Below are 17268 nucleotides of genomic sequence, written 5' to 3'. Positions count from 1 at the left end.
TCCTCTCTCCTCTCTCCACTCTCCTCTCTTCTCTCTCCTCTCTCTTTCTCTCTTTCTAAATGGATTATCTGAGAGAGGAAGTCTCTCCGAGCGAAGCATCAATTTCAGTCATCTGTGACACTGCAGTCTCTGTGCAACGTTTAATGGCTGCAAGCCGAGCAGAGCAGAGCTGAGATTCTTTTGACAGGGACTATGCAGTTTATTACACCTTAGTGCATTAGTGCACACACACACACACACACACACACACACACACACACACACACACACACACACACACACACACACACACACACACACACACACACACACACACACACACACACACACACACACACACACACACACACACACACACACACACACACACACACCTGCCCCCTTGAGCGGTATAGCATAGCATACACTAGGAATACCCCTCAATAGGTCACAACTCTATATTAAGGATGTAGGTTTTTAGAATACACACACACACACACACAAACACACACACACACACACTGGTTCCATATGCATTGCTTTACATGCTGATTTCATAAGGTGTTGCTGTTCCTTTAGGGCAACAGACTTATAATCCAGTGCAGGCCTAAGAAACAGCGTGCTATGACACATCATGAGTGTGGTATAGGTTAGAGTTCTGTTATAGCACTACGCAACACAACCCCAGGGTAAGACAGGTAACCACGGCCGTATAATGCTACTATAGGACCCTCTCTGTTTGGTACGTAGCCACAGAAAACATCCCAACAACAATGTAATATCTCATCATCTCTATGTTCTATTTCTGAGATGGTTGTTGTGATTGTTGAAAATAGAACATGATGCACATTTCTGGATTTATTGTTGTTGATAGAAACAATCATTGAGAAATATAACTCAGTCAAAAACACCAGACACAAAGCAGCATCATGAATGTAAATACAGAGTATTAGTTCACATGTCCTCTACACCATACCCACGCCCTCCACTGGCTCTGCTGCCATTTCACACACAGCCCTCATCCTCCATCCAGCCCTCTGTGCCCTGTTCATCTTGCTCTCTACCAACAGTTAGCACTAGCTACCCAGCAGAAAGAAGAGAACGCACAATACCTGTTTTATAGTTGTCAGCCTCCGTCCTTCTCCTCTTTTCCTCCTTCCTCGTTCCCTTCTTCCTCGTTCCCCTTCTTCCTCGTTCCTTCTTCCACAGCGAGCTGAGCGGAGCAGGAATGAATCCTTCCCCGATGTGAAAATGGCACCAGTATTCCCTGTCAGCCGCAGCCTCTCTCTGTTTCTCCTCTCACTCACTCTCTCACTCTCTAGCTTGCCGCTTCTCCTTCCCCCTGCTGCCATGTTGTGTGCAGGGCGGGGGTGGCTGGAGGGGTAGGGGGTGAGGGGGAGGGGCGAGCGATGGATAGAGGAGGAGGAGGAGGGAGGGCTCTGGGGGATAGGAAAGCAATTAGAAGGCAGCCCCTCTCCTTTCCAGATGGGTAGGGGAGGTGGAGGGTTGGAGGGGGAGTCTATAGGGGGATGTATAGTGGAATTATCTCAGGGGGCCCGCCTCTGACTCTGCTGGGGAGTCTAGTAGTCCGTCCACCAGTCACAGAGCCACAGACTGTGTGTGTGTGTGTGTGTGTGTGTGTGTGTGTGTGTGTGTGTGTGTGTGTGTGTGTGTGTGTGTGTGTGTGTGTGTGTGTGTGTGTGTGTGTGTGTGTGTGTGTGTGTGTGTGTGTGTGTGCGTGTGTGTGTGTGTGTGTGTGTCAGAGGCAAAGGCAGAGATTGCTGATGCACAGGGAAAGAAAGGGAAGGGAGGGGGTCAGTGAGAAGAGGAGGGGTCGATCAGTGGGACCACCTGCTCCCGTACTGAGGAGCACAGAGAGGCAGAGAGAAAGGGAGGATGCCAGCTTCAAAGCCTCTCAGATTTGCTCTTCTCTGTCCCTTCCTCTCTGTCCCTCTCTAATGTCTTCCCCATCTCTCTCCATCTCCTCCCTCTCTATCTCTCTATCTCTCTATTTATATCTCTCTGGAATGTGTGTGGCAAGGATACTGCATGCATGTGTAAATACACAAATGTGTATGTGGGAGAGGTTGAGTGTTTGTTTATGTGTGTGTGTTTGTGTATGCAGATGTAGGATCTTAATTTGAGCTGGTTTGCTACAGCAATAGGAAATGGAATTATTATGGATTAAAATTCTGATATTTCAAAGTGGAACTGACAAACATTAGAAGTCTTTTTAAAACTCAAAATACACAACAGGTGTTCATTTCCCTACTGTGATAAAATGAAGAGTCATCAAATTCTAAGATCATACATCTCATGTGTTTATGAGTGTCATTGTGAGAAAGGGGGAGACAGAGGCAAAGAGTGTATCAGAAAGGGAGAAGGACAAGTGTATGTGTGTCTCTCTCTACGAGAGGGAGAGAGGAAGAGGAGAAAGAGAGAAAGAGAGGAAGTGAGATAGAGACAGAAAGAGAGAGAAAGACTCTTTGAGTGGAGAGGGACTGTGCCAGAGACTGTGTATTGTACGGAGAGATAGAGGTGTGCGTGGCGTGTGTAACTGATTGTGCCATGAATGAAAATAAGGAGGGAGGAGGTGATTAGGAGGGAGAGGACTGTCTCTCTCCTCCATCCGGCCATCTTGCTATCCCTCCCTCCCCTCGCTCCTTCCTTTCTTCCCTGAATCTCTGGGATTAGGCTGGAGGCTGACTGCTGGCTGCTGCTCAGGTGCCTGTGAATAATAACATTATATACATATCAAGACTTCCTTTCTATAAACTTCATCTCTCTCTCTCTGTTTCTCTTTCTGTTTCTCTCTGTTTCTCTCTGTTTCTCTGTTTTCTCTGTTTCTCTCTGATTCTCTCTCTGTTTCTCTCTGTTTCTCTCTCCCTCTGTTTCTCCTGGGTTTCTCTCTCTCTGTTTCTCGTTCCCTCTGTTTTTCTCTCTCTGTTTCTCTCTCTGTTTCTCTCTCTCTGTTTCTCTCGTTCTCTCTCTGTTTCTCTCTTGTTCTCTCTCTGTTTCTCTCTCTGTTTCTCTCATTCCCTCTGTTTCTCTCTCTGTTGTTTCTCTCGTTCTCTCTCTGTTTCTCTTTCTTCCTCTCTGTTTCTCTCTGTTTCTCTTTGTTTCTCTCATTCTCTCTCTGTTTCTCTCTCATTCTCTCTCTGTTTCTCTCTTGTTCTCTCTCTGTTTCTCTCTCTGTTTCTCTCGTTCCCTCTGTTTCTCTTGTTCTCTCTCTGTTTCTCTCTTGTTCTCTTTCTGTTTCTCTCTCTGTTTCTCTCATTCTCTCTCTGTTTTCTCTCTGTTTCTTTCTGTTTTCTCTCTGTTTCTCTCGTTTCTCTCTGTTTCTCTCTCTGATTCTCTGTTTCTCTTTGTTTTCTCTCTTGTTTCTCTCTGTTCTCTGTTTCTCTCGTTCTCTCTCTGTTTCTCTCTTTGTTCCCTCTGTTTCCTCTGTTTCTCTCTCTGTTTCTTCATTCTGTTCTCTCGTTCTCTCTGTTTCTCTCTCGTTCCTCTGTTCTCTCTCTGTTTCTCTTGTTCCTCTGTTTCTCTCTGTTTCTTCTGTTTCTTCTCTGTTTCTCTCTCTGTTTCTCTCTCTGTTTCTCTGTTTCTTGTTCCCTCTGTTTCTCTCATTCTCTCTGTTTCTCTTGTTCTCTGTTTTCTCTTGTTTCTCTCATTCTCTCTGTTTCTCTCTTGTTTCTCTTTCTGTTTCTCTCTTGTTTCATCTCATTTCTCTCTCTGTTTCTCTCTGTTTCTCTCTGTTTCTCTCTCTCTGTTTCTCTCATTTCTCTCTGTTTCTCTTGTCTTTCCCTCTCTGTTTCCCTCTGTTTCTCTCATCTCTCTGTTTCTCTTTGTTTCTCTCTGTTTCTCTCTCTGTTTTCTCTTATTCTCTCTCTGTTTCTCTCTGTTCTCTCATTCTCTCTGTTTCTCTCTGTTTCTCTCTGATTCTCTCTGTTTCTCTCTGTTTCTCTGTTTCTCTGTTCCCTCTGTTTCTCTCTCTCTCTGTTTCTCCCTTGTTCTCTCTCTGATTCTCTCTGTTTCTTTGTCTGTTTCTCTTGTTTGCTCTGTTTCTCGTTCTCTCTCTGTTTCTCTCTGTTTCTCAATTCAATTCAATTCAATTCAACTATGGCTTATTGGCATGGGAAACATGTGTTAACATTGCCAAGCAAGTGAGGTAGACAACATACAAAGTGGACTCTGTACTGGTACCCTGTGTACATAGCCAAGTTATTACCTCGTACCCCTGCTCATGGACTCTGTACTGGTACCCTGTGTACATAGCCAAGTTATTACCTCGTACCCCTGCTCATGGACTCTGTACTGGTACCCTGTGTACATAGCCAAGTTATTACCTCGTACCCCTGCTCATGGACTCTGTACTGGTACCCTGTGTACATAGCCAAGTTATTACCTCGTACCCCTGCTCATGGACTCTGTACTGGTACCCTGTGTACATAGCCAAGTTATTACCTCGTACCCCTGCTCATGGACTCTGTACTGGTACCCTGTGTACATAGTTATTACCTCGTACCCCTGCTCATGGACTCTGTACTGGTACCCTATGTATATAACCAAGTTATTACCTCGTACCCCTGCTCATGGACTCTGTACCCATGTATATAACCAAGTTATTACCTCGTACCCCTGCTCATGGACTCTGTACCCATGTATATAACCAAGTTATTACCTCGTACCCCTGCTCATGGACTCTGTACCCCATGCCAAGTTATTACCTCGTACCCCTGCTCATGGACTCTGTACCCATGTATATAACCAAGTTATTACCTCGTACCCCTGCTCATGGACTCTGTACCCATGTATATAACCAAGTTATTACCTCGTACCCCTGCTCATGGACTCTGTACCCATGTATATAACCAAGTTATTACCTCGTACCCCTGCTCATGGACTCTGTACCCATGTATATAACCAAGTTATTACCTCGTACCCCTGCTCATGGACTCTGTACCCATGTATATAACCAAGTTATTACCTCATGGACTACCCCTGCTCATGGACTCATGGACTCTGTACCCATGTATATAACCAAGTTATTACCTCGTACCCCTGCTCATGGACTCTGTACCCATGTATATAACCAAGTTATTACCTCGTACCCCTGCTCATGGACTCTGTACCCATGTATATAACCAAGTTATTACCTCGTACCCCTGCTCATGGACTCTGTACCCATGTATATAACCAAGTTATTTCGTACCCCTGCTCATGGACTCTGTACCCATGTATATAACCAAGTTATTACCTGCTCATGGACTCTGTACCCATGTATATAACCAAGTTATTACCTCGTACCCCTGCTCATGGACTCTGTACCCATGTATATAACCAAGTTATTACCTCGTACCCCTGCTCATGGACTCTGTACCCATGTATATAACCAAGTTATTACCTCGTACCCCTGCTCATGGACTCTGTACCCATGTATATAACCACCCCTGCTCATGGACTCTTACCCTAACCAAGTTATTACCTGCCCATGTATATACAAGTTATTACCTCGTACCCCTGCTCATGGACTCTGTACCCATGTATATAACCAAGTTATTACCTCGTACCCCTGCTCATGGACTCTGTACCCATGTATATAACCAAGTTATTACCTCAAGTTATTACCTCGTACCCCTGCTCATGGACTCTGTACCCATGTATATAACCAAGTTATTACCTCGTACCCCTGCTCATGGACTCTGTACCCATGTATATAACCAAGTTATTACCTCGTACCCCTGCTCATGGACTCTGTACCCATGTATATAACCAAGTTATTACCTCGTACCCCTGCTCATGGACTCTGTACCCATGTATATGGACCCCTGCTCATGGACTCTGTACCCATGTATATAACCAAGTTATTACCTCGTACCCCTGCTCATGGACTCTGTACCCATGTATATAACCAAGTTATTACCTCGTACCCCTGCTCATGGACTCTGTACCCATGTATATAACCAAGTTATTACCTACCCCTGCTCATGGACTCTGTACCCATGTATATAACCCCCTGCTCATGGACTCTGTACCCATGTATATAACCAAGTTATTACCTCGTACCCCTGCTCATGGACTCTGTACCCATGTATATAACCAAGTTATTACCTCGTACCCCTGCTCATGGACTCTGTACCCATGTATATAACCAAGTTATTACCTCGTACCCCTGCTCATGGACTCTGTACCCATGTATATAACCAAGTTATTACCTCGTACCCCTGCTCATGGACTCTGTACCCATGTATATAACCAAGTTATTACCTCGTACCCCTGCTCATGGACTCTGTACCCATGTATATAACCAAGTTACCAAGTACCCCTGCTTACTCTTACCCTACCAAGTTATTACCTACCCCTGCTCATGGACTCTGTACCCATGTATATAACCAAGTTATTACCTCGTACCCCTGCTCATGGACTCTGTACCCATGTATATAACCAAGTTATTACCTCGTACCCCTGCTCATGGACTCTGTACCCATGTATATAACCAAGTTATTACCTCGTACCCCTGCTCATGGACTCTGTACCCATGTATATAACCAAGTTATTACCTCGTACCCCTGCTCATGGACTCTGTACCCATGTATATAACCAAGTTATTACCTCGTACCCCTGCTCATGGACTCTGACATGTATATCTGTACCCCCCATGGACTCTGTATATAACCAAGTTATTACCTCGTACCCCTGCTCATGGACTCTGTACCCATGTATATAACCAAGTTATTACCTCGTACCCCTGCTCATGGACTCTGTACCCATGTATATAACCAAGTTATTACCTCGTACCCCTGCTCATGGACTCTGTACCCATGTATATAACCAAGTTATTACCTCGTACCCCTGCTCATGGACTCTGTACCCATGTATATAACCAAGTTATTACCTCGTACCCCTGCTCATGGACTCTGTACCCATGTATATAACCAAGTTATTACCTCGTACCCCTGCTCATGGACTCTCTGTACCCATGTATATACCTCGTACCCCTGCTCATGGACTCTTATATAGTTATTACCTCGTACCCCTGCTCTGGACTCTCATGGACTCTGTACCCCTGCTCATGGACTCTGTACCCATGTATAACCAAGTTATTACCTCGTACCCCTGCTCATGGACTCTGTACCCATGTATATAACCAACCCCTGCTTGGACTCTTACCCTCAAGTTATTACCTCGTACCCCCCTGCTCATGGACTCTGTGGACCCATGTATATAACCAAGTTATTACCTCGTACCCCTGCTCATGGACTCTGTACCCATGTATATAACCAAGTTATTACCTCGTACCCCTGCTCATGGACTCTGTACCCATGTATATAGCCAAGTATTATGTATATCATGGACTCACCCATGTATATATTACCTCGTACCCCTGCTCATGGACTCTGTACCCATGTATATAACCAAGTTATTACCTCGTACCCCTGCTCATGGACTCTGTACCCATGTATATAACCAAGTTATTACCTCGTACCCCTGCTCATGGACTCTGTACCCATGTATATAACCAAGTTATTACCTCGTACCCCTGCTCATGGACTCTGTACCCATGTATATAACCAAGTTATTACCTCGTACCCCCCTGCTCATGGACTCTGTACCCATGTATATAACCAAGTTATTACCTCGTACCCCTGCTCATGGACTCTGTACCCATGTATATAACCAAGTTATTACCTCGTACCCCTGCTCATGGACTCTGTACCCATGTATATAACCAAGTTATTACCTCGTACCCCTGCTCATGGACTCTGTACCCATGTATATAACCCCTGCTCATGGACTCTGTACCCACCCAGTTATTACCTCGTACCCCTGCTCATGGACTCTGTACCCATGTATATAACCAAGTTATTACCTCGTACCCCTGCTCATGGACTCTGTACCCATGTATATAACCACCCCTGCTCATGGACTCTGTATATAACCAAGTTATTACCTCGTACCCCTGCTCATGGACTCTGTACCCATGTATATAACCAAGTTATTACCTCGTACCCCTGCTCATGGACTCTGTACCCATGTATATAACCAAGTTATTACCTCGTACCCCTGCTCATGGACTCTGTACCCATGTATATAACCAAGTTATTACCTCGTACCCCTGCTCATGGACTCTGTACCCATGTATATAACCAAGTTATTACCTCGTACCCCTGCTCATGGACTCTGTACCCATGTATATAACCAAGTTTATCGTTACTCATTGTTTTTATTCCTCTCGGCTCTCAGCTTTGATGCACCTGTACTGACCTCGCCTTCTGAATAATTGTGGGTTGACCAGGCAGTGGTTGATATTTCGGAGGGCAGGCGGTGTGCCCCCTGGAGTGAGGCGTTGGGCATACGGTACCACCCTCTGTAGAGTCCTGCGGATGTGGGCGGTGCAGTTGCCGTACCATGCGGTGATACAAAGGCTACAATCAACAGCCTGATCAACTCTGTGTGAAGGAGATGTGTTGCGCTGCATGAGGCAAATGGTGGTCACCAGATACTGACTGGTTCTGATCCACACCAGATACTGACTGGTTCTGATCCACACCAGATACTGACTGGTTCTGATCCACACCAGATACTGACTGGTTTTCTGATCCATACCAGATACTGACTGGTTTTCTGATCCACACCAGATAATGACTGGTTTTCTGATCCACACCAGATAATGACTGGTTTTCTGATCCACACCAGATACTGACTGGTTTTCTGATCCACACCAGATACTGACTGGTTTTCTGATCCACACCAGATACTGACTGGTTTTCTGATCCACACCAGATACTGACTGGTTTTCTGATCCACACCAGATATCTGGTTTTCTGATCCACACCAGATACTGACTGGTTTTCTGATCCACACCAGATACTGACTGGTTTTCTGATCCACACCAGATACTGACTGGTTTTCTGATCCACACCAGATACTGACTGGTTTTCTGATCCACACCAGATACTGGCTGGTTTTCTGATCCACACCAGATACTGGCTGGTTTTCTGATCCACACCAGATACTGACTGGTTTTCTGATCCACACCAGATACTGACTGGTTTTCTGATCCACACCAGATACTGACTGGTTTTCTGATCCACACCAGATACTGACTGGTTTTCTGATCCACACCAGATACTGACTGGTTTTCTGATCCACACCAGTTACTGACTGGTTTTCTGATCCACACCAGATACTGACTGGTTTTCTGATCCAAACCCCTACTGTTTTATTAAGGTATCAGTGACCAACGGATGCACAGCTGTGCTCCCGGTCATGTGACTTCCATAGATTCATTTATTTAGTCTCATTTCCTTATGAACTGTAACTCAGTAAAATCTTTGAAATTCTTGCATGTTGCAATTCTATTTTTGTTCGGTGTAGCTAAATACAAATTTCATAACCAAAATATAATATATATATATAATCATTGCATTAGTATTCAGCCACTTTAAGGCACGCCTAAATTAGTTCATTAATGTGGCGTAACACATCACATAAGTTACACGGACTCTGTGGGGAGGGGGGATCATTTCTCACATCAGATAAAGATTGACATGCTTTTTGAACTACTAACGCTGTGCCTCGTGATATAGATAGATGAGATCTACGGTCCTTCTGTCAAGTAATGAATTTCAAGCACAGATTCAACAACAAAGACCAGGGATCTTTTGAAATGGGTAACACATATTTTTTTTAAATCTGACCTTGAATATCTCCTCAGTAAAAGGTATATGACAGCCCACTTGGGAGTTTGCCAAAGGCAGTTAAAGTTTCTTAGACAATGAGGGAAAAAATGATCTGGTCTGATGAAACCAAGATTGAAATCTTTGGCCTGAATGTCAATCGTCATGTCTGGAGGAAACGTATCGGTGATCATCGGCCATTACACAACCTGGAAATTGCAAATTCAACGATGAGTGGGTTGGAAGGAATCAGTGGCTAACTGCAAGTGTTGCAAAGCAATCACTATTTTGCTTCCTGTCTGTCATCTCACATTTTCCTCCATCTGTGTGCACGGTTGTGAACCTTAATTCATAGGTTGTAGCATGATAGATATAGTTTAGGTGTAGACAGCTACAAAATACTTATCAATGTTCCATTGAACTGGGTGAATGGAATATGAATGACAGTAACCTAAACCTATCGATGTTACATTGAACTGGGTGAATGGAATATGAATGACAGTAACCTAAACCTATTGATGTCACATTGAACAGGGTGAATGGAATATGAATGACAGTCATCCAATATGCTGTAAAAGAAATAAGGCCATGCTCATGAGAAGGGGAAGAAATCGTCCTCGTCATCAACCGCAGATGGTTGTCCGTCTGAACTGAGCTGCAGGGTGGGAAGGAAACTGATCAGGGATGATACCATAAGGCCATTGGTGATATTAAAATGGCTAGAGTTCAATGTCTGATGGTAGAGAACTGAGGAGATTGATCAACAACATTGTAGTGACTCCACAATGAGTGAAAATATAATCATTTATTTTCAAGCATGGTGGTGGCTGCATCATGGAATGCCTGTCATTGGTAAGGACTAGGGAGGTTTTTTTTTTGTATAAAAATACATGGACTGGAGCTAAGCACAGGCTAAATCCTAGAGGAAAACCTGGTCGTCTGCTTTCCACCAGACACTGGGAGATGAATTCACCTTTCAGTAGGACAATAACCTAAAGCAGAGGGCCAGATCTACACTGGAGTTGCTTACCAAGAAGGCAATGAATGTTGGCAAAGTTAGTTTCGACTTCAATACTGTCTAATAATGATTCCCCCCCCAAACATCTTGAATAGTTTTTGAAAAGAATACCGGGCAAATCTTGCACTATCCAGGTGTGCAAAGGCCTTGGCGCCCAAGAAGACACCACTTTAATCGACTCCAAAGGTTTTTCTAACAGGTATTGACTCGGGGAGCTGACTCGGGGAGCTGACAACTTAAGCAACGACTATTTCAGTTCTTATACATTTTACATTTTTCTTTATTTTGTGTAGATTTCTTGTAACCTACATGTGTAGTTATTAACTATAATATTATCTCTCTCTCAGTTGTCAGAGCATCACAGGGAGCTGCGTAGTGCCTATGTCCTGAGGTCTCTATACCACTACCCCTTGTAACCTACATGTGTAGTTATTAACTATAATATTATCTCTCTCTCAGTTGTCAGAGCAGCACAGGGAGCTGCGTAGTGCCTATGTCCTGGGGTCATGCATAGCTATTAATCCCTTCTATGAGGAGGCCATACAGTTGGCTGAGGAGGGAAAGATCTCCTGCAGAGTACACAGGTGAGACAGAGACCTTCTCTTTCCTTATAGTTTCCTATGATTGTTTAGGTTGCACCTTGGCCCCACCTGCTGGTTGATGATCTTGGTGTGAATTGTCTCCTGTTAAAGGAACTCCACCCCCAAACAAACGTTTGGTACTTATTTCATTAGTCCATTGTTGGCACAGTCCCAAAACCTGATTGCTGATGAACAATCTTTCAAGATATGTAACTTGGAATTCAAAATACAGATATCATCCCCGTATGATGCTGCATAATTATATAAGGTGATGATTTCTATATTTTTAAAAGTTACATATCTTGACTAAATTGCTGACAAGAAACAAACAATTTAACTGTCAATGGACTAATGGGCCTCCCGAGTGGCGCAGTGGTCTAAGGCACTGCATCACAGTGCTAGCTCTGTCACTAGAGATCCTGGGTTAGAGTCCAGGCTCTGTCGCAGCCGGCCAGGAGCGGGAGACTCACAATTGACCCAGCTTTGTCCGGGTTAGGGGAGGGTTTGGCCGGCAGGAATGTCCTTGTCCCATCACGCTCTAGCGACTCCTGTGGCGGGCAGGACACGGTAGCCAGGTGTACGGTGTTTCCTCTGACACATTAGTGCGGCTGGCCTCCGGGTTAAGCGGGCATTGTGTCAAGAAGCAGTGTTGCTTGGCTGGGTTAAGGAGGACACACAGCTCTCGACGGTCACCTCTCCTGAGTCCGTACAGGAGTTGCAGCGATGAGACAAGACTGTAACTACCAATTGGATACCATGAAGGGGTCCAAAAATAAACAAATTAACATAAATGACAGGTTCATTTTTATATTTTTATTACATTTTAAAATGCTTGTTGCCTTTTTGTCACTGGTGTTACTTTTTTTAATTATTTTTTTTTTTACCAGAGACCAATGACAAAGATACGATTATTTTCAAACAAATGTTATACATTTATTAGTCATATTTTTAATTGCAAATAATAAGATGGGTTGATTTTAATATGAACCCTTAAAATGAGGGTTATTGGTCAGAGTAAGACTAAAAGATCAAGCCTATTGACTAACATTAGAAACACTAACATTGAACATTAGAAACACTAACATTGAACATTAAACACTAACATTGAACATTAGAAACACTAACATTGAACATTAGAAACACTAACATTGAACATTAAAAACACTAACATTGAACATTAGAAACACTAACATTGAACATTAGAAACACTAACATTGAACATTAGAAACACTAACATTGAACATTAGAAACACTAACATTGAACATTAGAAACACTAACATTGAACATTAGAAACACTAACATTGAACATTAGAAACACTAACATTGAACATTAGAAACACTAACATTGAACATTAGAAACACTAACATTGAACATTAGAAACACTAACATTGAACATTAGAAACACTAACATTGAACATTAGAAACACTAACATTGAACATTAGAAACACTAACATTGAACATTAGAAACACTAACATTGAACATTAGAAACACTAACATTGAACATTAGAAACACTAACATTGAACATTAGAAACACTAACATTGAACATTAGAAACACTAACATTGAACATTAGAAACACTAACATTGAACATTAGAAACACTAACATTGAACATTAGAAACACTAACATTGAACATTAGAAACACTAACACTAACATTGAACATTAGAAACACTAACATTGAACATTAGAAACACTAACATTGAACATTAGAAACACTAACATTGAACATTAGAAACACTAACATTGAACATTAGAAACACTAACATTGAACATTAGAAACACTAACATTGAACATTAGAAACACTAACATTGAACATTAGAAACACTAACATTGAACATTAGAAACACTAACATTGAACATTAGAAACACTAACATTGAACATTAGAAACACTAACATTGAACATTAGAAACACTAACATTGAACATTAGAAACACTAACATTGAACATTAGAAACACTAACATTGAACATAGAAAGTGTTTTAGAAACACTAACATTGAACATTAGAAACACTGATGGGAACATGTGAACAGTAGAACATGTTCATAGAAACACTTCATTGTATTAGAAACTTTGAACATTCAGATCTTTGACTCTTTCTTTAAAAATATATATAATAATCCTTTCCCTTTGCTATAAACTGTAGAACTCATTGAACAGTGAAACACATCTTACGAAACACTAACATTGAACATTAGAAACACTAACATTGAACATTAATAATCAAATTGTTAGAAACACTAATATTGAACATTAGAAACACTCAACCATGAAACACTAACATTGAACATTTAACAAAACATTAACATTGAACATTAGAAACACCATTGAACTAGAAACCATTAGAAACACTAACATTGAACATTTGAAACCTAACAGGAAGAATTTGAAACACTAACAATGATGTTGAACATAAGTGTTTTTTTTTTCAAAGTGATGGTTTTTATACATTTTAACACCAGTGACATGAAATTGAGGGACAGCTAATACTTGTAAATGATTTGTAATATTCATTTGATATTTTAGTTTTAAGTAGTCCACTAAATAACGATATAACTTTCCTTTGTATTATGGCATTTTTTTTTGTAAATGATGGTCATTTTAAGTCCATGACATGATTGGAACAAGCCAATACTTGTAAATGATTTGTAATATTCATTTGATATTTTAGTTTTAAGTTCCACTAAATTTAACTTTCCTTTGTATTATGGCATGTAAATATGTCACTAAGTCCATGACTCATCAATTAAAACAAACCATTTGTGTCATCTCTACAATATAATAAATGTTTTTAAAACAAACCATTTGTGTCATCTGAATACTAAACTTCAATTAAAACAAACCATTTGTGTCATCTCACACTAAACTAATTAAAACAAACCATTTGTGTCATCTCACACTAAACTAATTAAAACAAACCATTTGTGTCATCTCACACTAAACTAATTAAAACAAACCATTTGTGTCATCTCACACTAAACTAATTAAAACAAACCATTTGTGTCATCTCACACTAAACTAATTAAAACAAACCATTTGTGTCATCTCACACTAAACTAATTAAAACAAACCATTTGTGTCATCTCACACTAAACTGTTTTTCCTAGTGAATAAGGCCGGAACAGGAAAGGCACCATTTTCATAGAATGACTCTCCTAATAATATTTTGTCTCCTGTTAAAGGGACAATTTTCAACTTTATTTCCATCACCACCCCAACATCTGTGAAAATGACACGATTCTATGTTTTGTAGTAAAAGAATAGAGGAAGACGAGTGTTTCCAATGACATCTACTAATTAGTAGACAATGCCTCATAATTGGTTAGAATCACATGGTGCACAACGATGTCATTGGTAACACTTGTCTTCCTCTTTTACTACAAAACATAGAAATGCTCCCTTTTCACACATGTTGGTAGTGCTGGAGAAGATATGAAGTTGACATTTACCATTTAAGTGTTGACTCCTAGTATGTCTGATTTATAATGCCTAATTTCCTTGTTTTATTTTTTAGGACTGAGCTGCTGGATTGTCTTGGGGACACTGACTTCCTGGCCAAGTTACACTGTGTGCGGCAGGCCTGTCAAGTATGTGCCTCTATACTCTTAAAGAATACATCATGATAAACCGTAGTACTATAATCTAAACTAGTGATTGATCCATTTCAACTCTAGCTGATTCTGTGTGAGAGGGCAACGAGGACGTTTCTGGCCGAAACCGGAAAGAAGATACTGTCTTCCATTATTGTAAAAGCGCATAAGGTAAGATGGTAATTATATTTATTTTGTTGTTTTAGAGAAACTATTAATGCTGAAACTATACACTTCTACCATTAGTTGTTCCTGACTCTTTGTGTGATAGGATAGTCACACTGGGTTGATCAGCTGATTGGGTGCTCCTGTCTGACAGATGTTTTTGATTGGTTGATAGTGTTTGTCTACTCTTAACGGATGTGTAATTGTTTGACAGAGCCCGAAGAGGTTTGAAGAAGTGTTTGAGGAGATGATTGTTTTCCTGGAGCACCCGGAACACTGGGAGAACACCGAGGTGGAGCTGGCCACGAGAGGGGTGAGTCACTCACTCATTCACACTGATCTGAAAGGGTTTTAAATGTTCCCCCGCTAAAGGTAAAACACCTGAACATTGTGTTGGACTTCATCCTGATTTCACACTGATCTGACTGCATGTTATTCCTCCTGACCAGGTGAAACACCTCAACTTCTATGACATAGTGTTGGACTTCATCCTGATGGACTCATTTGAGGACCTGGAGAATCCTCCCATCTCCATCCAGAACGTTGTCAACAATCGTTGGCTCAACTCGTCCTTCAAAGAGACCGTGAGTCGGAGACACTTTGTCTCCCTATGTAGATAACTACTGTCCAGAGAGCAGGACCCACGTTGTCTGGCTTAAAGGACCATGAAAAGGCTGTCTAGAATAGGCAAAGGTGTGATGGGAGAATTTGTTGCAGCATTGTAATGCGTTGTGTTTTGTGTTGCCAGGCGGTGGCGTCTAGCTGTTGGTCGGTGCTGAAGCAGAAGAGACAACACATGAGGGTACAGAAATGTTTTTTTGCTGGAATGTTTTTGTTGTATTTTTCTGGTTAGCCTGTATTCAACCTCTCCTCCTCCTCTCTAGGTGCATGATGGGTTCATAGCCCACTTCTACTCTGTGTGTGAGCAGGTCAGTCCTGTCCTGGCCTGGGGCTTCTTAGGGCCCAAGACTTCCCTGCACGACTTCTGCTGCTTCTTCAAGGTAGAGTAATGTTAACTTCTTTTTATCAGGTTGTCAAGGGAGACTTAGCCATTGTAACACTACTCTATATCAATCAATCTGTTCTTTAAGGATGTTCTCATGTCTCCATATCCCCTACTCAATGTACCGGTTGCCTAGACTGGACTAAAAACATGCTAAATGATCCAGGATTAGGCTTGTCCAGTGTCTTAGATAAAGATGCTCTTTGGGATGGTTTCTGTCTTCCTCCAGGATCAGGTGCTGTTCTTCCTGAAGGATGTCTTTGACCTGGAGAAGGTGCGTTACTGCAGTGTGGAAACTCTAGCTGAGGACATGCTCCACCTCCTCCATCGCCGGTCTGAGCTGCTGTTGGCCTACCTGGGGGCGGACTCCCACTCCCTGCAGCACATCAACAGCTGCGTCACTGCCACCCCCCTCACCACAACAGCCAGCCCCCAACTCCACCCCTCCGCCCTGGAAGAGGCAGTGGGAAGCCAGATCTATCCCTAGATCTGAGAAAATTAAATGGGTCTCTAAAAGTGCATTGGGTTGATTTGGGATTGGGCAAGAGACACCCAGTCCCAAAGTAACTGCTAGCCACTTATGGAGAATGGATAAGGGGGTTGATTGGGCAGAGACTAAGCTAGTGTCACAACCCTTGTTCTCAACCCAGATTGACAGATCTCTTTATGAAGGCCCCATATGATGGTGACCGACTGGAACATTTTAATACCTTTCTGTCACTTCTCTCCACACACAATGATCATGGTGTCTGTGCATGTTATAATATGGATGTTTCCCCATACGAAATCATGCTTAAAGTAACCTTGGAATGAGTGATGTTTTTGACAGAATGAGTTTGCATTGTAAATGCAGACAGTATTTTAATGGGACTATGGACTATGAGGGTTGCAAAATTCCAGTAAGCTTTCCAAAATTCCTAGACGTGTTTGGTTAGAAGATTCCTGGAATCAGGAGAGAATAAGCATGAAATCTGGGAATCCTCCAACTGGAATTGCAGGGAAGATTTTGGGGAAGTTCCCAGAATTTTGCAAACCTAGACATCAGTCTGAGCTGTTTTAGAAGCTAAACACTGCGGTTTAATTTAGGTATTTATTTGACTGGCATCTAGATATCTAGAGGTCATGGTATGCAACTGTCCTCTAGACGTCTAGGGAAAGAACCATGACAAAGGTTTTATATGGTCATTTCATTAGTCTAATATAAATCAAATCAAATTTTATTTGTCACATACACATGGTTAGCAGATGTT

At 42.0% G+C, this 17268-nt stretch overlaps 1 protein-coding gene across 2 annotated transcripts; it reads left to right on the top strand.

Annotated features, from left to right (window-relative positions):
• Nucleotides 1-9132: 9132 nt before the first annotated feature.
• On the top strand, nt 9133-17218 carry miga1 (mitoguardin 1). 2 transcript variants are annotated; one of them, XM_046320862.1, is made up of 8 exons: nt 9133-11258; nt 14775-14847; nt 14935-15021; nt 15230-15328; nt 15465-15599; nt 15764-15817; nt 15900-16016; nt 16248-17218. In XM_046320862.1, the coding sequence occupies exons 4-8, from the start codon at nt 15263-15265 to the stop codon at nt 16503-16505; spliced, it is 630 nt and encodes a 209-aa protein (XP_046176818.1). In that variant the 5' UTR covers nt 9133-11258; nt 14775-14847; nt 14935-15021; nt 15230-15262; the 3' UTR covers nt 16506-17218. The 2 variants fall into 2 exon arrangements, with proteins under 2 accessions (XP_046176818.1, XP_046176817.1); XM_046320861.1 differs by lacking the exon at nt 9133-11258 and having other exon boundaries at nt 14582-14847.
• Nucleotides 17219-17268: the final 50 nt, after the last annotated feature.

The sequence above is a fragment of the Oncorhynchus gorbuscha genome, linkage group LG22, assembly GCF_021184085.1.
Source record: "Oncorhynchus gorbuscha isolate QuinsamMale2020 ecotype Even-year linkage group LG22, OgorEven_v1.0, whole genome shotgun sequence".
Lineage (NCBI taxonomy): Eukaryota > Metazoa > Chordata > Actinopteri > Salmoniformes > Salmonidae > Oncorhynchus > Oncorhynchus gorbuscha.
Note: the sequence above shows the minus strand (reverse complement) of the source record. Positions and strands in the feature narration are given on the sequence as shown.